The sequence below is a fragment of the Dreissena polymorpha genome, chromosome 13 (assembly GCF_020536995.1).
Source record: "Dreissena polymorpha isolate Duluth1 chromosome 13, UMN_Dpol_1.0, whole genome shotgun sequence".
NCBI lineage: Eukaryota > Metazoa > Mollusca > Bivalvia > Myida > Dreissenidae > Dreissena > Dreissena polymorpha.
The window spans coordinates 34,121,775-34,145,197 of NC_068367.1; the positions used below are offsets into that span (position 1 = coordinate 34,121,775).

The 23,423-nt window shown below is 35.0% G+C and overlaps 3 protein-coding genes across 7 annotated transcripts in view; 2 read left to right on the top strand and 1 right to left on the bottom strand.

The window, feature by feature from the left end:
* LOC127855902 (uncharacterized) overlaps positions 1 to 13,612 on the top strand; it is a 328,965-nt gene extending 315,353 nt beyond the window's left edge. The window contains exon 5 of one of the 2 annotated variants that reach the window (XR_008037789.1): positions 13,392 to 13,612. The gene's annotated coding sequence lies outside the window, so the exon portion shown is untranslated. Of the gene's footprint in view, positions 1 to 12,921 lie in introns of both variants that reach the window. The other variant, XM_052391814.1, reaches the window with a different exon arrangement.
* Positions 1 to 13,612, top strand: part of LOC127855903 (uncharacterized) — a 233,546-nt gene extending 219,934 nt beyond the window's left edge. The window contains exons 2-4 of one of the 2 annotated variants that reach the window (XM_052391816.1): positions 6,986 to 7,068; positions 9,135 to 10,144; positions 12,569 to 13,612. In XM_052391816.1, the coding sequence (XP_052247776.1) occupies positions 7,010 to 7,068; positions 9,135 to 10,144; positions 12,569 to 12,921 (1,422 nt within the window). In that variant the 5' untranslated portion in view covers positions 6,986 to 7,009 and the 3' untranslated portion in view covers positions 12,922 to 13,612. Of the gene's footprint in view, positions 1 to 6,668; positions 7,069 to 9,134; positions 10,145 to 12,568 lie in introns of those variants that run through there. The other variant, XM_052391815.1, reaches the window with a different exon arrangement.
* The window catches only part of LOC127855901 (bromodomain adjacent to zinc finger domain protein 2B-like), a 364,850-nt gene that overhangs the window by 331,272 nt on the left and 10,155 nt on the right, over positions 1 to 23,423 (bottom strand). The gene's annotated exons all lie outside the window — the stretch shown is intronic.

The window sequence follows — 23,423 nt, forward strand, 5'->3', positions numbered from 1 at the left end:
TTGTCAAATGTATTATATTAAACTAATTCATATTGTAGACGTACCTGTGAATTAAAAAACATAGTTTTTATACTTATTAATTTTCTATACAATTATCTTTGTTAAACATGTACTACAGTATTTAAACAATTTATTATAGCAATGTTTTTATTTTTTGGCATGCCAAGTAGCACACTGCTAACGCGGCGTTGCGCGGCGATCACTGATAAGAACGGAAAGTGTCTGCATTTACCGACTAGCCTAAAGTAATACACGCCGCGGGAATTAGCGAACGCGGCGTAACGCCGAGCGTTTTATCGAGTTCACCTCGCTCTTCCAACGCCGCGTGAACACTCGCTAGCAGAAAATAACCCGCGGAGGGAGCGCGTTTTTTGGGGAAAACGCGTGGAGTGTACTGTATCATGACCTCCCAATGCTGTAATTGATATGGCATACGCCTTGATACTGAGGGATCATTGGTTCAATCCCAGTGGAGTTTTGGGGCCAGGGCCCTCAATCCATTTTAGGGGAAGCGGGTCGCTACCCATAGCAGGGGGAATTTTCGCGGTGTTTCCCTTTTTGGGGGATTTTTTACTTACTCTCTAATTATTACATTTGTACATGTTTGCACTATATTCATTGCTTATTTCATAATTAAGTATGTTTGAAAAGATTAAATTAAAATAGAATTGAGATATAATAATCATGAGACATCTATCTATAAAAAAAAAAATTTTTTTTTTTTTTAGGGGGAATTTTTCCCCCAAAAAGGGGAAAAAAGTATACTTTTCAGGGGGGGAATGCGGCCGAATTTGGGCCGTGGATTTAACAGATTAAGGGCCCTGGGGGCAAATTTGGGGCCTTTATTCAGCCCCATTCCCAATGTCAAAAATTACATTTATCTTTCCCAAATGACTGCCATAAATTATCAATTGAAGGTTTTCAAACAATTATTTTTGTTGTAAATAAAAAGCAAACTTGACCCATCATAAATTCATTTAACCTATCATAATGTTACCTTAACCCAACATCATGTCATTTTAACCCAACATCATGTCATTTTAACCCAACATCATGTCATTTTAACACAACAGCATGTCAAATAAACACAACATAATGTTAACTTAACCAAACATAATTTAAGTTAACCCATCATGATTGACTAACCATACACATATCTCAGTTTCTCCTAAAAAAAGCAGTTTTGTCGTTCCATATAGGCTGCCCATAAAATACATATAGGATCTGGCACGAGTTGTCATATCATACCATATTTTATTTAACGAGTTCAGGAATTTTGTTAATAAGCGAGCCTTTGGCAAGCTTACTAACGAATTTCCTGGACGAGTTTAATCAAATATGGTATGATATGACGAGTGTCAGACCTTTTTTATCACATGCTTTTAAATAAGCAAATTAAATTAATATTTACACAAACATAATGATTAATCCCGAGTGTTATTTACATTTTGTGACGTCATTTGACGCATTGCAGCAAAATAACACAATGAGATTGGTCAATAAACAAAAACTAAGCCAATGAAAACGCTTAAAAATGTTGTATTACACATGTGTTATAAAAAAAAATATGTAATGGTTGTATTACATGGGAAATAGGGTATAGCATGTGATAAAAAGGTGGTGAAATTTATCAATCAGTACCAGTGGCTGCTTTAAGAAGTTGCTGGGGACTAGGTGGCGGTTTCATGGTGGAACGGAACGGCGTTGGCATGGTGCTGTTGGCTGAGGCATTGCTCAGACTGCTGTAGGCGTTGCGGGCGGCCTCGGCATTGCTGCGCACGGAAACTAGGTCAGCATGGTTGAACAGCTGGACGGGCTTGATGGAGTTGTTGCTGTATTTTAGCATGGGCTTCTGGGTCTGAAAGAATACAAGAGAAATTTAGTTAAACAGGTGGGCCTTAAAAAATTCCAGAGCTCTAAGTAAACAACTGCCCATTTTTGCCCAATCTGGAAAAGTACCGGTACAAGTGGGAAAAATTAGCATGAAAAACCCTGAAATTTGAATTTTTTGGTACTGCTCATTATCAGAAAGACCTGGGGCCTTATTCCAGGAGCTTCTTAAGTTTTCACTTAAGTTAAGAAATTTCTTAAATAAATTTCTTAAGTTAAATTTGAAATGTAAAAAAACAAAACATGAGACGCTTATTTATTCTCTTTAAAAAGAGTTAAAGGAAGTTAACTTAATTTTAAATATAGGAGAAAAAATACACAGAGTAAAGAAATTTATTAAGTTTATGAAGCTACCAGAATTTAACTTAAGTGAAATCTTATGTTTAAAGAAAAAATGGCGGAGATAAGCAAAAATATTGCGCAACATTTCAACTTAAGTTATTTTTTAACCTAAGAAGCTACTGGAATACGGCCCAAGTACAATGTCATGTAACTCACAGCTGGCAATGCATTTTAAAAGTAATCAATCATTGGAGACTTGTTGAATGAAGAAACATCAGTTGATAAAATACAATTGAGCTCTAGAAAATGAAGTTTGAATATTGCTTTATGACTATTTAAGATGATGTACAATGTATGGATCATAGTATTACCTGTGTCATGGCCAGGTGTAGTTTCAAATAATTGCTTGATACATATGTATATACCATAATGTACATTTTTTAATACAATGGTATTGGAGTGGTCAAAATGTATGTTTTGCAAACTTTATAAGTTGCTCTAAAAATTATAATTAAATAAAACTACTGTACAATAATGCCTTTTCTTTGCATAAGTATTTTTTAAACTAATTTTTGTATTGTACAAGTAAATTGGTTTTTGAGTTGAGTAAATGAAAATTTCATCAAACTCTGAACGTACATAGGTAAATGTATCAAGGGAATGAACGCTATTGATGTGTTTGAAATTATGTTTAAGAATAAAAACAATCATTTCAACAAGTATGTTTTATTGTATGTAAAGAATTAAGAAACATGATACTTAATAATACTGAATTAGACAAACAGTGTCATTAATAAATTAATGATTTTGTAAAAATAAAAAATATATCAAAACTACTCTCATTTACAGTATGTAAGTGTGCATTGAGTCTTTTGGGAGACAAATTACATGTGTTAATTTATCACCAGGCCAGACCAGCACAAGCTCTTCATACTGACCAGATATATAGCATAGTTCTTTACATCTGCACAGAGCCAGACCAGTATTAGAACTGAAATTTTGCAATACTTTCATAAAATAAAGTAATCAAAATGTGTTCTCTACATTTTTACATAAATGAATTTACTTTTGGGTTATTTTAGGACAAGGTAGTATTTCTTTCTTAACATTTTTACTGACAACGTATGTTTTAAGTATCGGTAAACTAAATAATTGTGTCAATAAGTCCGGACATGGCTTTACATTTCACATTTTAACCCAACTTACACAGTGTGATTTAAGATTGTGTGTCACTATAATTATGTATATTACAGAAATTGTCCCAGATACCAATTAAAGAACAAGGGCTGTTTGTAAAACATGCATGCCCCCCTATATGGGCTATAAGTTGTAGTAGCAGCCATTGTGTGAATACTTTTTTTGTCACTGAATACGTTTTTTGTCACTGTGGTGGTGGTGGTGGTGGTGGTGGTGGTGGTGGTGGTGGTGGTGGTGGTGGTGGTGGTGGTGGTGGTGGTGGTGGTGGAAGAAATAGTAGTAGTAGTAGTAGTAGTAGTAGTATTAGTAGTAGTAGAAGTAGTAGTAGTAGTAGTAGTAGTAGAAGTAGTAGTAGTAGTAGTAGTAGTAGTAGTAGTAGTAGTAGAGTAGTAGTAGAAGTAGTAGTAGTTGTAGTAGTAGTAGTAGAAGTAGTAGTAATAGTAGTAGTAGTAGTAGTAGTAGTAGTAGTAGTAGTAGTAGAAGTAGTAGTAGTAGTAGTAGTAGTAGTAGTAGTAATAGAGTAGTAGTAGGTGGTGGTGGTGGTAGCAAAAGAAATTCGCACTAGTCCGACAGCAAAAAACTAGTTTTTTTAAATTCTGGCTTGTAGGAAATCCAATATTACAAGCCCGACGTGCTTGTACAATTCATTTAACAAAACGAGTTCAAATTTCATTTTCAATATTTGTAAACAAAGTTTTGAGCCGCTTAAATCAACAGCTGCTTATGTTTTAACACACTGCGCGCACGTGCTGGGCAATCAGCCGATAATTGGATTACTGCGCATAAAGCGCATGGTTTTGTGGTTCCCGGATTATTATTATGTAAAATAAATCTTTTGCGTTTCGTTCGGGACACAGAGAGTAATGGCCGAACAGTTGTCATTGAAGTACGTCGTTGAGGAATGCGAATCTGAGGTAGGTGCGATTGACGCATTTGTCAACTGGCTTTTTGTAGAATAACCTGGCACTAAATTGCTTATATATTTTCTGGTGGTTCAGGTTTGCTCTCTCTTTCACATGGATATATGGGATACATTTCTGCTAATTTTTTACCTAAACTTAATGTATATATTTATAATTGTGATTAAATTGAAATCCGTGTGTGAAATTAATTTCTTCTTATTTCAGGATCCGTAGAGGCTGGCTCAGATGAAGAGGAAGCTGACTTGGATGAGGATGAAATTAATAAGAGAGTTGTATTGTGTTCTAAAGATTAAATAAATGAATGCTTCTTTGGATGTTTTATGTTATGTTTATCTGCATTTTTAACAAAAATGTTTGGGCTAGTAAAATCTGACTCCGGCTAGTTCAAATTCCCATATTACTAGCCCCACTTGCTTGTAGATTTACATCTAAATTTCAATGACTGTAGTAGTAGTAGTAGTAGTAGCAGCAGCAGCAGCAGCAGCAGTAGTAGCAGTAGTAGTAGTAGTAGTAGTAGTAGTAGTAGTAGTAGTATGCATTACAAAAATGCAGTTAGCCTTATGTTTGGTAAAATTTAAATATATTACAAGGGAGGCAAATCTGTAACAATAAATTTAAACTTATTGCATTTGTTTCCCCTGTAGTGTATTACCTCCCCTGTCCTGCTTATATTTATATTAATCAACAAAATTAAACATTAACACAATATTTAATATACAAAATATACAAAAAATCTTACATTCTGCTAATATTTTTACTGATCCACTGTATTTTACTAAAAGGATGATGTTTCATTGGACTGATAATTAAAGATTTAGGATTACAGACCAGTTGCTTCAGTAATATTGTTCAGAGTGTGCCCTGTTGGCCGCGTATGCATTCTAAAATTAATCATTCAAAAAACCATTTTACTATTTCGAGTCACCGTGACCTTGACCTTTGACCTAGTGACCTCAAAATCAATAGGGGTCATCTGCTAGTCATGATCAATGTACCTATGAAGTTTCATGATCCTAGGCACAAGCGTTCTTGAGTTATCGTCTGACAACCACCTGGTGGACGGACAGACCGACCGACAGACCGACCGACAGACCGACATGAGCAAAGCAATATACCCCCTCTTCTTCGAAGGGGGGCATAAATATTCAAGATGGCAACCTTTTTAAGTGGACTGTGGCTAAACCCTAACCCTAACAGACTTTCATAATACTACATGTAAACATATAGAAATTCGTCGGTATGAAATTTCGTGGTTTAATAAAAAACAACTTATTCGTTGAAACGTAATTTCGTGGATTTCAAATAATAAACAACTAATTTGTTGAGACGTAATTTTGTGGGTTTCAAATTTTCGGGGAAGACTGACCGCAATTAAACTTTTATTAAAACAACCAGAGTAATAAGGAAGCATAATCTGCTGATCTGTGTTGACAGCAAGACTTGAGGTTCATGTGCACTGAAGCATGAAAGTGTGGCCAATAATTGTCAATATGAGCGATAAAGCGGTGCACTTGTGGGTCCCTGCTCGCTAATTGCCATCAATGTTGTTTTGACAATATTTGCAATTCTCAGCGCAATCGGTCCCCTAGTAGTAACAATTGAGTAATAAGGTCCCCAAAATCACGTGTGAAAACCGTTATGTCTCTTTTCACTTTAATTGGCACTAATTGACAAATGTGATAAATCTGCAAAAAAACCTGTTAATTTGACGACGTCACGTAAATGAGAACAATCGTTGATGTTATATTTATTAACCATGATGAATAAAACGTACATCAACGATGATGAATAAAAAAAGAAAAACTCACAAGACTTTAGATTTTTATTAATGCACTGGATGGCAAACAAATTTATATTTTATATGAAAACACTGTCATTCATACTATGTATTCATTAACATCATAGTTCTTATCATATTAAGTAATCATATACATGTTAGTAAATTTCAAACAAATATAATTTATGTCAAATGGGTGAAAAAATAAGAACATTTTCGATTCGGAAATATTTAATTAGTCAAGATATAGTGTAATGCGACCTACTGAAGTGAAGTAACTATTACAAAAAAAACAACAAATATCTCAGATAACTGACAACAAAAGAAAGTATCGGAATTGACATTCCGAAATGACCGATTTCGGATTAAAAATGTATAAATAATCGTTGGCACTTGAATTTGTGGTTCAGCGGACCAACGAAACCCACGAAAATTCGTACCACACGAAATTTAATGGTTTTACAGTATATGATAACATACATGTACCTCATATGATTTGATAATGCATACAGTCACATGAAGCCAAGTACTGATAGCTCAAATCTTTATCTGTAAATTGTACAAAGGTACAAAGTAAAATATTAGTTGATTGACGACACCAGTTGAAGATGTGTAATTTAAGGCATAAATATTTCTATTGAATATTTATACTAAGGTTATCAAGATGGCTACGTATTCTCAGTCAACTGTGGCTAGTGGCTCTGATTCATTTATAGACTTTTGTTGTTTCCCCTGTTTAGAGCACAAAATTGACCAGTGGGCTTACTTTTACTGCGAAAACTGTCAGACATTTTATTGTGCAAAATGTATTAATCTGCATAGTCAGTTGTTTGGGACACATGTGACATATGGAAGGGGAAACACAAGTAAGTGGCCAGTGTCCAAGGAAGTGGAGGATTTCCTTCAGAAATGTGACCTTCATGAAGACAAACGTCTGGAAATGTTTTGTGAGGACCACAGTCAGCTGTGCTGCACTAATTGTGCTTTCCTCAATCACAGGTTTGTAAGACACATATTTGCTTTTAAAACAATTTTTGTTTTGTTGAGACGATTCAATACAGCCTTATTCAGCTAAATTTATTTTAAGTTCTTTTTTGTGAAATGAAATTTTATATGATGACTAGTATAAATAATGTGTCTATTAAATATAGAAATCATTATTAAAATGAAGACATTCCATATCTTATTACTTGAAAATAGCATTAAAAAACTACAACAAAAACACAATTAACGAAAGTTCATACAGTACACTCCACGCGTTTTCCCCAAAAAACGCGCTCCCTCCGCCGGTTTTTTTCTGCTAGCGAGTGTTCACGCGGCGTTGAGAGAGCGAGGTGTACTCGATAAAACGCTCGGCGTTACGCCGCGTTCGCCAAACCCGCGGCGTGTATTACTTTAGCCTAGTCGGTAAATGCAGACAATTTCCATTCTTATCAGTGACAGCCGCGCAACGCCGTGTTAAGTGTGCTACTGGGCATGCCAAAAAATAAAAGCATTGTTATAATAAATTGTTTAAATACTGTAGTACATGTATAAAAAAGATAATTGTATAGAAAATTAATACGTATAAAAATTATGTTTTTTAATTCACAGGTACGTCTACAATATGAATGAATATAAGACATTTGACAAATTAATATTTAAATCATAACACATATAACACAAGAATAAATGTTCCGTAAAATTTCCAAATGAGAATAATAATTAGTAATCCGAAACACACTACGATTTTTAATGTTAACACGACGTTTACAAATGCTTCCAATATACAGTCATCATGTATATTTCCCGACAAAAGCGCGCGAAATTTATGCTGCAATGTACAAGGTCAAGGTATACTCCTGCAAAGCGTGGGTGTATTGATTTTTTTATACAAACTTTGTAGCGCAGAGAACATTAAGTTTTGTTGATTTCGGTTAAAAGTTTCTTTTTTAACAAAATTATATCGCAAATAAATTGATATTTCCTCCAAAATAATTTCAAATGTAACACGCTGAATCTTTATCGTTACGGTATTTTAGTAGAGTAATTATTTTAACAGTAATTGTACTGTAAACTAATTAAAGAAGACATCTGGGTGGAACTGGATTTTAAGTGTTTGACGTTTTGAAAACACGCAAAGCTTGTCTACTGACCTATAGACAAAAGGGATTAACATGTGTGAATGTCACTCTACCGATTTGGTCCATAATTACTGGTAAACATTGTTTTGAATGTCGACGCAACAAGAATACAACTGTGAATATTAAATGCAACTATCAACTCAATAGTTACCACCTTCTTTTAGCAATCAATGGAATAACCTACCTGCAAAGAGAAAATAAATGCATTAGCGAGCAGAGAATTGACTTTGTTCCGACAATTAAAACCATTCCTTATGCATTCGTTGAACGTGTTTACTTGAGTAAGTTATGCCTTTAGACAGGAAGCGGCTTTTCTTTGATTACGTCAAACTGTCAATTCACACAGATTTGCGAGATGTTTAAGGTCCTTGGTCATTTGTTTACATGTTCAGTATAAAAAATCACCTGCTAACATGAAAACTTTGGATTAAATTATCAAAATAAAAACAATGTTGCAAACTGTGTTTATATTAATTGGTAAGTATTAGTTAAAAGAACACGTTTTGTGTGTCGTAAATCAACGAGTTTTCTATACAACAACAACTACTTCTACAACCACGTCGGGATCAATCTATCTTGGTTGTGTTTTTTAATTGTAATTATTATACTACATGTACATGTATGTACTTGTAATAAATGTAATTTTATTTGAAAATCAGGAAGTCAAACAAAATAAAATTGATCGTTATCTCGTAAAACGCGGAGTTTCCCCCACGTTGCCACTGCCGAGGGCCGCGTCGGCTTATCAGTTTTGCCGATCGTTAACCGCATCGTAAATTATGCAAACGCCGCGTATCGCGGGATTTTCTTAATCTCCCAACAGGTCAATCTCCGCGGAGTATGGAGGGAAATTGGGGAAAATGCGTGGAGTGTACTGTACATATTATTGCATAATGGCAATTTAAACCACATACAAATATTTAAATATTAATTTCCATTTAGACAATGTGCTAAAGTAACACTGATATCCGAGTCAGTTAAAGGACCTCCACCAAACTTGCAGCAACTATCAAGAAAAATACAAAGTATTCTTGAAGAAATCAAGAAACTTCAGAATTATTGGGATACCAACATGCAGTCTTTGCAGGCTTCATACGACAAACAATTATATGTAATACATGACACACGCAAAAAAATAAATAGTATTCTAGACAACATTGAAAAAAACACCATGAAAGAGCTAGATGATAAGTTGGCCAGTCTGAAAGCATCTGTCAAGACTGATGCAGATAATTGCAGCAAACTCAAAAATGAACTCAAGCAACTCAATGATGCAATACACGACATTGTTGATAAGGGCAAAGCAGAACTCACATTTATTGCAAGTAAGAAATGTATGGAAAAGATTGAGCAGTCTGAAACATATCTGATGCAGAACTCGTTTCAGGTTGAAAGTTCACTGACATTCCAGGCAGACAGGGATTTTCAACAGTACTTGTCTAAATTGTCAGGTCTGGGGAAGATTGTACTCAGTACCAAGAAAACATTAGTGTTAGTTGATCCAGACCAGGCACTCACTGTACAAGGGAAGTCAGAGTATAATGTGAGCCTACAGAGAGAGAAGAACTGCTATATCATTGCCATTTGTGATTTCTCTGAGGATCAGATCCTTGTTGCAGATTGTTTGAATGAAAGAGTTAAGCTACTCAATCATCAATACCAGGTGGTGTGTCATTATGATTTAAATGGTTATCCACGGGACATGTGTAAAATCACACCAAGTGAAGTAGCTGTTACTGTGGATGACACTATGACACATGAGGTCCAGTTTGTCTCTGTGAATGGTGGGCAGCTGGTTAAGGGCAGGATGTTACAGTTTCAACATAGATGTTTTGGTATTGCTCATATTATGCAAGACCTGTATCTCACTTCTGGCACTGCACTTTACAAGTATTCAATGAAAGGAGCCCTTTTGACTAAGTTGTATGAAGATACATCAGACAGGTTAACAGGTAACATTTGATGGATATATTCAGGTAACATTTGAAAATATCATAGGAAATAATACAATAGCATTAAGCTTTATATATACATATTAACACAAAAGTCATTTGTATTTTACCTTTGCCAGTTTCAGGCAATTATGTTTGCAAATAACTGACATATTAATTTCACTATAAGTAAATGAAAACTCCTTAATATTAAAGTCCTTCCTTTGCTCAAGTATTTTCTTGCCTTTTTCATTACTGTATATGACTTTTTCATTGGTAAAGAAAAATATTTTAAATAATTCCTCTATAATAATCATGTCAGAAAGATCAGACTATGTACTGTAAACGTATAGAAATTCGTCGGTATGAAATTTCGTGGTTTAATAAAAAACAACTATTTCGTTGACACGTAATTTTGAGGATTTCAAATTTTTGGGGAAGACTGGCCGTCATAATAATGAAACTTTTATTAAAACAACCAGAGTAATAACGAAGCATAATCTGCTAATCTGTATTGACAGCAAGACTTTAAGTCAATGTGCACTGAAGCCTGAAAGTGTTGCCGATAATTGTCAATAAGAGGGATACAGCGGCGCACTTGTGGGTCCCCGCTCACTAATTGCCATCTATGTTGTTTTGACAATATTAGTAATTCTCAGCGCAATCGGTCCCCTAGTAGTAACAATTGAGTAATAAGGTCCCCAGAATACACGTGTGAAAACAGTTATGTCTCTTTTAACTTTAATTGGCACTAATTGACATATGTGATAAATCTGCAAACTGTTAATTTGACGATGTCACGTAAAAGAGAACAATCGTTGATGTACAGTTTAAGTTCCATGCTTGATTTAAAATGTATTATTACCCAAACACTTATCAAGAAAACAACATATTGTATTAACTAGCATATCTCAATCTAACAATGTCTCTTTCAAAATGGTTGAAAACGGGTACAGTTCAGACACGTTCTTCTACTATAGCAGGATTGCCCGACCCTGCAAAGGCTCAGTCTACGACCTAATTAGCATTATTGACACAAGCCGCTAACGATTCAGTGGAAGAAATGGTTAATGGCCGTAAATGGAAGCGTATAAACAAGAGCTGTCACTAGGACAGCGCTCTCGACCATTCGAGTGCTTGACAGTATAACGAAAGCCATCATGGAGAGGGGGGTATAATGTGGGTGTGTGGTCATTTAATAGATGATCTTTCAAAAATAAGAAAAAAAATATAAAAAAATAATATATTTTTTTTTGGGGGGGGGGATTCTGGGGTGGAGCGTGGGGGATGGTTTGGGTGGAGTCCATTGTGGTATGTCAGGTAAGTGTTGTTTTGTCAAAGTATGAATCAAATCTGATCATAAATAAAGAAGTTATGGCAATTTAAGCAAAATTTATTAATTTGACCTTGAGAGTCAAGGTCATTTAAAGGTAAAGGTCAAATTGAACTTGCCAGGTACAGTACCCTCATGATAGGAAGAAAATATTTGAAGTTTGAAAGCAATAGCTTTGATACTTAAGATGTCAAGTGGATCTAAACACAAAATTTAACAAAATATTCAGTTACTAAGACAAAAAAGGGCCATAATTCTTTAAAAAATGCTTGATACAGTTGTCTGCTCTTGTTTATAGGTTGGGGTCATGCTGATAAAGAAGTTTGCAAAATATGAAAGCAAACTTTTACATAGATTTATCAATAATATGCATATTCTTAATGGAAAAAGGGCCATAATTCTTACAAAATGCATGACACAGTTGTCTGCTCTTGTTTAAAGATTGGGGTTATGTTGGTAAAGAAGTTTGCAAGATATGAAAGCAATATGTCAAGGGACATTGAAAATGTTTGAGGTGGTACGCAAACTTTAACATAGAGTTATCAATAATATGCATATTCTAAGTGGAAAAAGGGCCATAATTCTTACAAAATGCTTGATACAGTTGTCTGCTCTTGTTTATAGGTTGGGGTCATGTTGGTAAAGAAGTATGAAAAATATGAAAGCAATATGTCAAGGGATATAAGAAATATTTGGGGTGGTATGCAAACTTTAACATTTGAACGCTCACGCTAACGCTAACGCCGGGGTGAGTAGGATAGCTCCACTATATATATTTCATATATAATAGTCGAGCTAAAAATGTATAAATAATCATTGGTACTTGAATTCCTGGTTCAGCGGACCAACGAAATCCACGAAAATTCGTACCACACGAAATTTAATGGTTTTACAGTAAGTGAGTAAATGTACTTATTTAGTGTATGTAAGTGCTGTTCATTCCATAGGGTTTCAGCATAATATAATCATCCTTGAATACATGATTCATTTTAAGAAAAATCATCCTTTATTAATGAACACAAATAGCTGGGGTGAATAAGTGTAAGAGTGTCTTTATTAACATAATGATTCTGTTACTAACTAACTACAATGATCCCACTCTCTCTTTACAGTATATAAGTGTGCAGTGAGTCCTTCAGGTGACAAGATATTTATCACCAACCATTCCCATAGCATGGTCCTCACCCTGGCCAGAGATGGCACAGTTCTCCAAACCTTCACAGACCCAGACCTACAACACCCACGCGGTATACATGTGACTGCTCTGGGACAGGTTCTGGTCTGTGGAGCGTCATCCGACACTATCCTACAGCTGGATGGGGAAGGCAAGAAGAAGCTGGCAACTCTTGCTACCAGGAGGGATGGACTTAATTACCCAGGCTCAGTCTTCTACAATAGGAGCACAGCATCCCTCATTGTGGGACAATGGTCTAGCGATAACATCCTTGTGTTAAGAGTAAAATAGGTGTTTTTTCACAAGTTTCAGTACAAACATTTTGGAACATGTACTTAACATGAATTCTTGGCCACACCAAACTTGTATTCAGTATTACGTTTCATCACATAATTCACATGGATGATTTAATATTGTCGTGCCTACTAATGTCAAATCATGAATATGTTTGAAAAGGTACATTTATAATTAACTTTGAGAGCATGGATCAATTATTTAGTGTTTTGTTTCAATGCATAATTCTTGCGGGATTATATATTGTGTTGCAATACAATTTAATATGCGCTACCATCTATTGCTGATAATTATTTTTCCTTTTCAATCGCATATAATCAGTGTATTGTTGTTTCCTTGATATATATCTTAGAAATGAATAACATGTACATACATGATTGTTTTTTTTTGTGGTTATGTTCTATACTATTTTTGTGTAATTGTTATGCACAGTCAAAAGAACGGCAGAGTGCAATTAAGGAGAGAAGGTTTTACATTTTCATTGTATTATTGAACAGTCACCATGTGTTTTGTCCTTAAAAATATAAAGTTATTTAGATTGACAATTATGTATTGTACAGACTTCTTAAATTGTTGTTTTTAGATTTTACTTTTGTTGATTACAGTTATATATGTATTTACTTATGTCATTCATGCTATCTGCCTTTACTGTTCACTATGTTTTGCTTAATAAATTAACTTTTAATTATGTTCACATTCCCCTTTGTCCTTTGCATTTTCTTCCAATCAAATATACAAATATTTGCATTATCTGTGTTAACTACATCCCCGACCACTGGCTGCCATGTTTTTTTCAGTTTCGAACTTGATCGAGGTATCATTGGGACAAATCTTCTGACCAAGTTTCATGAAGATCGGACAAGAAATGTGGCCTCTAGAGTGTTTACAAGGTTTCTCTATAGCCAATAAGGAAAACTGCCCTGACCACTGGCGGCCATGTTTTTCAACGGACCGGAACCACTTTTGAACTCAACCAACATATCATTAAGACAAACATTTTGACAAAGTTACATGAAGATTGGGCATGAAATTTGACCCCTACAGAGTTTACAAGGTTTTTCTCTTTTTTTTACCTAGTGACCTAGTTTTTGACCCAGCATGACCCAGTTTCGAACTTGATCGAGGTATCATTGGGACAAATCTTCTGTCCAAGTTTCATGAAGATTGGACAAGAAATATGGCCTCTAGAGTGTTTACAAGGTTTCTCTATAGCCAAATAAGGAAAACTGCCCCGCCCACTGGCGGCCATGTTTTTCAACGGACCGGAACCATTTTTGAACTTGACCAACATATCAGTAAGACAAACATTTTGACAAAGTTACATGAAGATTGGGCCATGAAATGTGACTTCTACAGTGTTTACAAGGTTATTCTTTTTTTTTGACCTAGTGACCTAGTTACTGACCCAGCATGACCCCGTTTCGAAATCGATCGAGGTATCATTGGGACAAATCTCCTGACCAAGTTTCATGAAGATCGGACAAGAAATGTGGCCCCTTGAGTGTTTACAAACCAAATGTGGACGATGGACAGACGACGACAAAGACCGATCACAAAAGCTCACCTGAGCAATCAGGTGAGCTAAAAGGTCAGTCTGTTTTTTCCAAATCAAGTCCCTAAATTGTATGACCAATCACCACAAAAGTTATATGGCTAGGCCGGGAATCGAACCAGTGAACCCTGCTGTGTGCTCTAACAACTGAGCTAGCCAGTCTACTTTCCAGCTGTTTCCAGCAATACATGTATTTACTTTTTCAATGTAACAAAAAAACTTACCGTGGTAAAATTGGAGAAAAGCAAACAAAACAGAATGATATTTCTGGTTCCAAACCTACCTGCAAAAGACATTATAATACAATTACAGAATACTTTCTGCTTTGAAACCAGTATTCTTTCTGGTAAAATTTGGTAAGGAAAGTGACCCCATTCCCAATCTCAGAGAGCATATATTTATGGGAAAGATATTTACAACTTTATATTTTTAAAGATTTACAATAATAAGTATTAGCATGGTTTTGTACGTTGTATAATACATAACACACCTAGTATTTTTAGAAGGGAATTGCAACTTAGATAGGTAACTGAACTGTTATAAGGCAATAATTAGCAAATTTACAAAATATTGTAATTTGCACAAATTGACATCATTCAGTTGTTTGATTACATCTCATCAGAATTGTAACCTGCTGATTTACATCCACTGGAACCGATACCAAGCAAATCACATCACACCAGAATAGAAACTAACTGATGATCATCCCTTAGCAGAGTTACCAACCAAATCACATCACACCAAAATGGTTACCTACTGATTCACAATTACCCAGATCAGTTAACAAACGAATCACATCACACCAGAATGGTAACCTATTGATTCACATTTCATTTACCAACCAAATCACATCACACCAGAATTGTTACCTATGGATTCTCCTTTCACGAACACAGTAAGCAACCCAATCACGTCACACCAGAATGGTTACCTTCTGATTCACATTTCACCATCTCAGTTACCAACCGAATCTAATCACACCAGAATGGTTACCTACGGATTCTCATTTTACCAACACAGTAAGCAACCAAATCACATCACACCAGAATGGTTACCTATTGATTCACATTTCACCATCTCAATTACCAACCGAATAACATCACACCAGAATGGTTACCTACTGATTCACATGTCACCAACACAGTAAGCAACCAAATCACATCACACCAGAATGGTTACCTAAGGATTCACATTTCACAATCGCAGTTACCAACCTAATCACATCACACTAGAATGGTTACCTACGGATCCTCATTTCCCCAACACAGTAAGCAACTTTATCACATCACACCATAATGGTAACCTACAGATTCACATTTCAGCATCTCAGTTACCAACCTAATCACATTACACCAGAATGGTTACATAAGGATTCACATTTCACCAACACAGTAAGCAACCTCATCACATCTCACCAGAATGGTAACCTACTGATTCACATTTCACCATCTCAGTTACCAACCGAATCACATCGTATTTGAATAACAATACCTACTGATTCTCATTTCACAAACACAGAAAGCAACCAAATCACATCATACCAGAATGGTTTACTAGTGATCCACAATTCACAATCTCAGTTACCAATAAAATAACATATCACTAGAATGGAAACCAACCGCATCACAATTCACCAGCATGGTCATCTTCTAAGTAACATCATAGCAGCAGAGTTATGAGCACAGTTTCCTACAAATTCACATCTTTCCAAAAAAGTGATTAATGGATTGACCAACTTATTCACATCTCACCTCAGTTACAAATCAGTGTTTATAAATATCCGAAAAACAACTAATTTACATTCATGTTTGTTACTATTTATTTATTGAGAAATGTTCATAAATATGTTTCACTGTCTATGCAAACAACTAACTAGGTTCTCGGTAATTCTGAACACATTTTTCACGAGAGAGCGAAATAGAAATATATAAAAGTATCTGACATTTACACAACTTAACATTCTTAACGCAACAAACTTTAATGAGTTTATGCTTCGTGGTTTTGTCACAAAATAAATTGTTTTAATTCAGAACTAGGAAGTGGGTGAAACAAGGATCACATCGACTTGACATTCATACTAAATTCAACTAGTATTATGCAATTAAGGTTTCAATTTTTCAATTAGCTTTATAGTTTTAAGTATAGACAGGTAGGTAAAAAAAGATAATTTGAAATAGCCATAAAATCCTTATATAAAGGTTGTCAAAAAGTTTATCAAATATGTTATACAACACAAAATAATCAAGGAAAATTAAAAAAAATACACAAAATTTAGTCGAAAAAGGTCTAAGTGCATAATTTTATCAATATTTTTTCTTATTTTTTCATCAGTTACATAATATTATCTGTTCAGGAGGTTTTTCAAATACAAATATATTTTTTATTGTAAATATATTCCTCAATAATTGATAAAAGTGTCATTTAGAATTATCTTAACATCAAAAACCTGAATGCGAAAGAGCTCTAAGTAGCACTTCACTGCAAATAGAGCCTTTTCGCACTAAAAAAATAATTAAATTTCACTTAGAGCTTTAGGACAAATTTCAATTTTACTTTTTATTTGATTGCCTGGAACTAAGATATTTTAATACATGATGGGCATGGATGTTGCGATGCAAAATATACAAAAAAGTCATTTTGTGAAAAAATGTCACTTAGAGCTGTTTCGCTTTCACCCCTCGATTTGTATCAATTAAATCTCAGCCAAGTTTGACACTGGGTCATTTGTGCTAAAAAAAATTGGTTAATATATTAAATAAGCAAAAAGCATGTTTATACCACAGAAGTCACATTGTTAGTCTAATCTTCATCAACATCGGTATGAATATTTAACTTCAAAACAAATATTGGACCAGGGATTTCAATAGACGCAGAATTCTGCGTTTTGACGCGAGCAAATTAAAAATGACTCATTTTTGACGCAACCCTCTTTTCTGCCGTGCGTTATTTTGACGCATCGAAAATTTTACCCGTGTGTCAGTCAGTTAACATCTCGAGTTCCATGGTAATAAATCCCGCTGTGCTCCTAATGAAAATTAATGTTTCAGTATTTGAAACTCGGTCTAAAATCAAGGGAATAGAGGTCTACCCCGGGCGTTGTTTTTTATACTTACAAGTCATAATACTACACATAAACATTAAGAAAACACATTTCCTCGATTAGATATAAATTATTTGAGTAGAATTAAATTGCTACGTCTTGACCTTTGACATTGTAAATAGCGGACGTATTGTTAATTAACATTAAACCCGCGTTCAATTAAAAAATGGCGATTCAAACAACAACAACAATTCAAATTACAAGTAATGGTGATTCAATAATGGGGATAGCATTAACTGGATTTAACAAACATTAAATAAGGTTTGTTAAACCAGATAACAACAAGGAAAATTTGGATTATTAAAGTTACACTACTACTGGTAAGGCATTCTTAAGTGTATATAATTATTTCCGACATGTATTGTATTCGGATAAACAGTAATAGATATACTAGATGTTCCATGCATTTAGATTGTGTTTTTGTACAAAAGCTATCATAGTGATGATGATAATATAACAAGGATAAATATGTGATGAAAAGGTGCTACAGGTACATATCTTAAATTACTTAAATGTGTTATGATGAAGTAGATTTTAATGAGCATTTATTGTTTTTACAAATAAACATAGTATAGTGATAGAAATAATAAAAGTTGTAAAATGAACATGTTTTGTTTTTGAAAAACTTAAAGTCGATATTGTTCGCACAAATTATTGATATTTTGTCCTTATCTTTGTGTACCAATTCATTAAAATATGTTGTGTTATGTATCATGGTATTTTTATTTAATAACGCAGTATAACTTTTTTAGATATTGTGTAACTCTTGGAGCATGTTTTTATCTAAAAAATGGAATAATACAGACAAAAACACAATTAACGTGCTTCAAAATTGACCCCAGAATTGTTCAATTTGACTCCTCACAATTTCAGTCCAGGGGTCATTGACTCCTGGTTTTTATGGTATGAGTGCTATATTGACGTCATCATTTGATGACGTTCAATTGAACGAATGATAATGGCGACTAAAATTCGATAAGCTCCAGCATATAGCAGCGATTTGAGAGTGATGAAAACTGGCCCGACACTTGTGCTGAAATTTCACATGTATATGGACCAGAACGCAATCTACACGATGGCGTTTTCGTCATATCTTGGAAAAATCCAGTTTTTGCTTAAATGACTAAAAAGAGGTGTTTTTTATTGCGCAATTGCTATAAACACGTGGCTTGGCCGGAAGTACATAAAGCGTTAATAGCAACCCCAAGACAATTCACCCCCACGAGACGATTCACCCGCTAGACAATTCAAAATTGATTTTAAATATAAAAAAAATTCGTACCCAAAATATTTCGTACCGATATTTTTTTCGTACCCATTTTTTTCGGCCCCAAATGTTTTTTGCACCCAAATTTGTTCGTACCCATTTTTTTCGTACCCAAATTTTTTTCTACCCATTTTTTTTCGTACCAAATGTTTTCCGTTCCCAATTTTTGTCGTACCCAATTTTTTTTTCATACCCAAATGTTTTTCGTACCCAAATTTGTTCGTACTCAATTTTTTTTTCGTACCCATCTTTTTCGTACCCAAATGTGGTTTGTACCCAAATTTTTTCATACCCAAATTTTGTTTTGTACCCTTTTTTTTGTACCCAAATTTGTTTCGTACCTAAACTTTTATTCGTACCCATTTTGTTCGTACCCAAAAAGTTTTTTCGTACCCTAATTTTTTTCGTTCCCTATATTTTTCGTACTCTAATTTGTTTTCGTAACCAAATTGTTTTTTTTTTCCTACCCACATTTTTTGTACCCATTTTTTTTCGTATACAAATTTGTTTGTACCCAAATTTTGTTCGTACCCATTTGTTCGTAGTCAACTTTTTTTCGTACCCGAATTTTTTCGTACCTAATTTTTTAATTCGTACCCTTTTTTTCGTACCCAAATAGTTTTTCGTACCCTTATTTTGTTCGTACCCTTTCTTTTCGTACTCAATTTTGTTTTCGTACCCAAATTTGTTTTTTTTCGCACCCACATACTTTTTCGTACCAATTTTTTTTTTGAAATAATCGATTTTCAATTTGATTTGATCTTTCCACTCATTCCATCACGCGAAACCCTTAAGGTGTCGCAACTCTAGTAAATGAAGAAGTAATGTTAAAACAAAATTTTGGGTGGGCGTGGTCTATGTGGGCGGCGCGCTTCAGGATTGGTAATGGGGCCATGCATAGTTGAGATTGACCGTATGTTCATAAGACATGTTCAGTATCATTTTGAAGTAAATCGGTGTTGAAATGAAGAAGTTAAGGTAAACAAACGACGCGGCAGGGGCCGACGGGTATTCCAACGCCGCATGTTTGACCCAGGGGGCGCCCCAGGGTTGGTAATGGGGCCATGCATAGTTGAGATTGACCGTATTGTCATAAGAGGTGTTCAGTATCAATTGGAAGTAAATCGGTGTAGTAATGAAGAAGTTAATGTAAAATAACATAAAAAAATAGTGAAAATCTCTGACCCGGCCCCACCCCAACCCCCATAACTTTTGACCCAGGGGTCACATCAAAATTCCAAATAGTGCAGGGTCTCACATATGCTCATAGCTACCATGTGTGTAAGTTTCAAGGTTTGAGTGCTTATAGTGTAGGAGGAGATAGTGGCCAGGACGGACGGACGGACGGCGGAGATAACTACAATATCCCAACGCTTTTTAAAAAGCGTGGGAATAAATACACTCCGTCTGCTTTATGCCTACATTGTCAATACTTGTATAACCCGCCCCTTGTTAACTTTACTATCAACCGCTTGTTTTCACGTAGTTTAAATTTCAGCTTTAAATCTCTACCGATACACTTTTTATCGTCCGCAATGATTTATTTTTACCTTATCAATATAAAATGCCCGTTAACGTTTAATTTATGGGCGCAGCCATCTTTATTTGTACATGTCATTGACTTGATTTTTTTAAGCTCGTGTATACTGTGTCGTGTATGCCAAGTTATAATGTATTTTTTACTCACGCAGCCATGTTTGTTTCGTATTGATATCGTGTATGGTATAAAGGCAGAAAACTTGCTAGTGTACAGGAAACAAACTTAAAATATGTCTTTAAACGTATTAAGTATAAACATCAATTGATTTAGATCCAAACACAAACAAACTCAGATTGTGTTATTTAGTAGTTCCTTGTTTTGAAATGCGCGGAAGTGGACATCACGTGAAATTGGCGCTCATGTGACCCAAAGCGTGCATACGTCACAGGTTAATAATAGTCTGGTGGATTCCGTTATGTACATGATTAGGTTTAATATATTTGATGCTTTTGGCCTTTTTTGGCACAATTTTTGGGAAAATCAGTATGGAAGAGTTAAGCTGGAGAATGTCTCTGACGAAAAGTGATCAATTCTGGTCAGTTGAGATAACTGAATTGTTGTGAGAAATATCAACTGGGGCGGCTTGAACAGTGTGATTATAGATTGTGTGTCACTTTTTATATATTACAGAAATTGTCCCAGATACCAAAGTAATATTCAAGATGGAAACCTTTTTAAGTGGACTGTGACTAAAAGCTCAGATGGGATAACATACTTTAATAATATATATTAACATTCATGTACACATCATATGATTTGATAATGCATAAAGTCACATGAAGTCAAGTACTGAATCTTTATCTGTAAATTGTAGGTACAAAGTGATATCTTAGTTGATTTATTACAACAGTTGAAGGCCTGTAATATAAGGCATATATATTTATATTAAATCTTTATACTAAGGTGATCAAGATGGCTACATATTCTAAGTCAAATGTCGCTAGTGGTTCTGATTCATTTATAGACTTTTGTTGTTCCCCCTGTTTAGAGCACAACATTGACCAGTGGGCCGACTTTTACTGCGGAAACTGTCAGAAATTTTATTGTGCAAAATGTATTTATCTACATAATGGGTTGTTTGGGAAACATGTGACATACGGAAGGGGCGACACAAGTAGGTGGCCAGTGCCCAAGGAAGTGGAGGATTTCCTTCAGAAATGTGACCTTCATGACGACAAACATATAGAAATGTACTGCAATGACCACAGTCAGCTGTGCTGTACTAATTGTGCTTTCCTCAATCACAGGTAAGTCAGACACATATTTGCTTTTAAAATGTTTATTGACATAAACATAATATTAAATACAGCGTTATTCGGATACATTAATTTCAAGTTCTTTTTTTGTGAAATGGAATGTGAGTTAAAGCGATATGATGACCAAATATTAAAAATGTGTCTGTTAAAAAAAGAAATCAGTATTTCAAGAGCACCGCATAGGGGGTGCCAACGCTCGGCTGTAAAAAACAGCCGAGCTAAAAATGCAGACATTCCATATCTTATTACTTGAAAATAGCATTAAACAGGTAAACACGACATGAATGCACCCAGCTGTAACTACATGAAAGCCGAACTGTGGAAATGTTTTTGAGATATACATCGCCGCAATGAGTGACCCCGTGACCTAGTTTTTGGCCCGACATGGCCCGTGTTCTTACTTGGCCTAGAGATCGTCTAGATAAAACTTGTGACCAAGTTTGGTGAAAATCCGATGAAAACTACTTGCATTAGAGAGCAGACACCATGCTGATGGTTTAAAACACACTAAGCGACCCCGTGACCTAGTTTTTGGCCAGGCATGGCCCATGTTCAAACTTGGCCTAGACATTATCTAGATACAACTTCTGACCAAGTTTGGTGAAGATCGGATGAGAACTACTTGAATTAGAGAGCGGACACGAAAAGTGTTACGGACGGACTGTGAGACAGACAGACCGACCAACGGACAGTGCGAAAACTATATGCCGCCCGTTTGGGGCATAAAAAGGGGGTCACAGCCCTTTTAACAAAGATTTTTTGTTTCAACAATCCCCACTGTATATGTCAAATTTGATAAAATACAGCAATTAGGCAAAACCCAAGTACTGGTCAGTGATTTTTTTACCTGTGAGTCCTGCGTCCTGGACTCGCAAAAACCTCTGGGGATGCATAGTTTCCAATTACGTGAGTCCCAAAAATGCATTGAAATTTCTCTTAAATAATATCGTTTAATATTTGAACTCATTCTTTCAATTCGGGGACTTATAGATTTGCAAGTTATCGAGTCCAAGGGCTCAGATGAGAAAATTTGTAAATATATCACTTACCGGTGCATAGATTGCTATAAATATACTTAATTCTAACACGGCACGTGCCAAATTTCATATAAACAAAGAAAAACATCGTCTATGGGTTATTCTGCAACAAATTATGGGCGGAGCTTAATGTTTCGAAAATAGTTCCGAATAAATTACGAAAATATTGCAGTAAAATGCACGTTCTAAACCCCGAATAAAAAAAATGTAATAAATGTAGCATGTATATAAATGTAATAAAACAACAAATTGTATATTTGGTGATAAGTGGCATAACCACGCCTACAAAGAATGTAATAGACACGTAATTAAGAAAACATTTATAGCATGTAAGCTTTTCAGTAGCATCAATAAATGTGACCTCATTTAGCTTCTACGATTTTTGTTCTCAATGAAAGTGACGTTATTTGCAAAATATTTATCAATGAAAACAACGTCATATGATTATACAATTCAATGACGTCACTAAATAGTGAAATTTATACTAAGAAGGGCGGAGTATTAAAAAATATAGTTCACGTCCAAAAGCTTGAACCAAATCAATCAGAATCGTGTTAGAATCGACATAGTATTTTTCTATGATGGTTTGTTGTCGAATAACCCACAGTAAGGAGTATAGATGCGTGTTATCAAATCACTCATGCTTCGCACTCATGATTTAATTCATCGCATCTATACTCCTTACTGTGGGTTATTCGACATCAAACCATGATAGAAAAATATTATTAAACATTTCAATGATTCAAT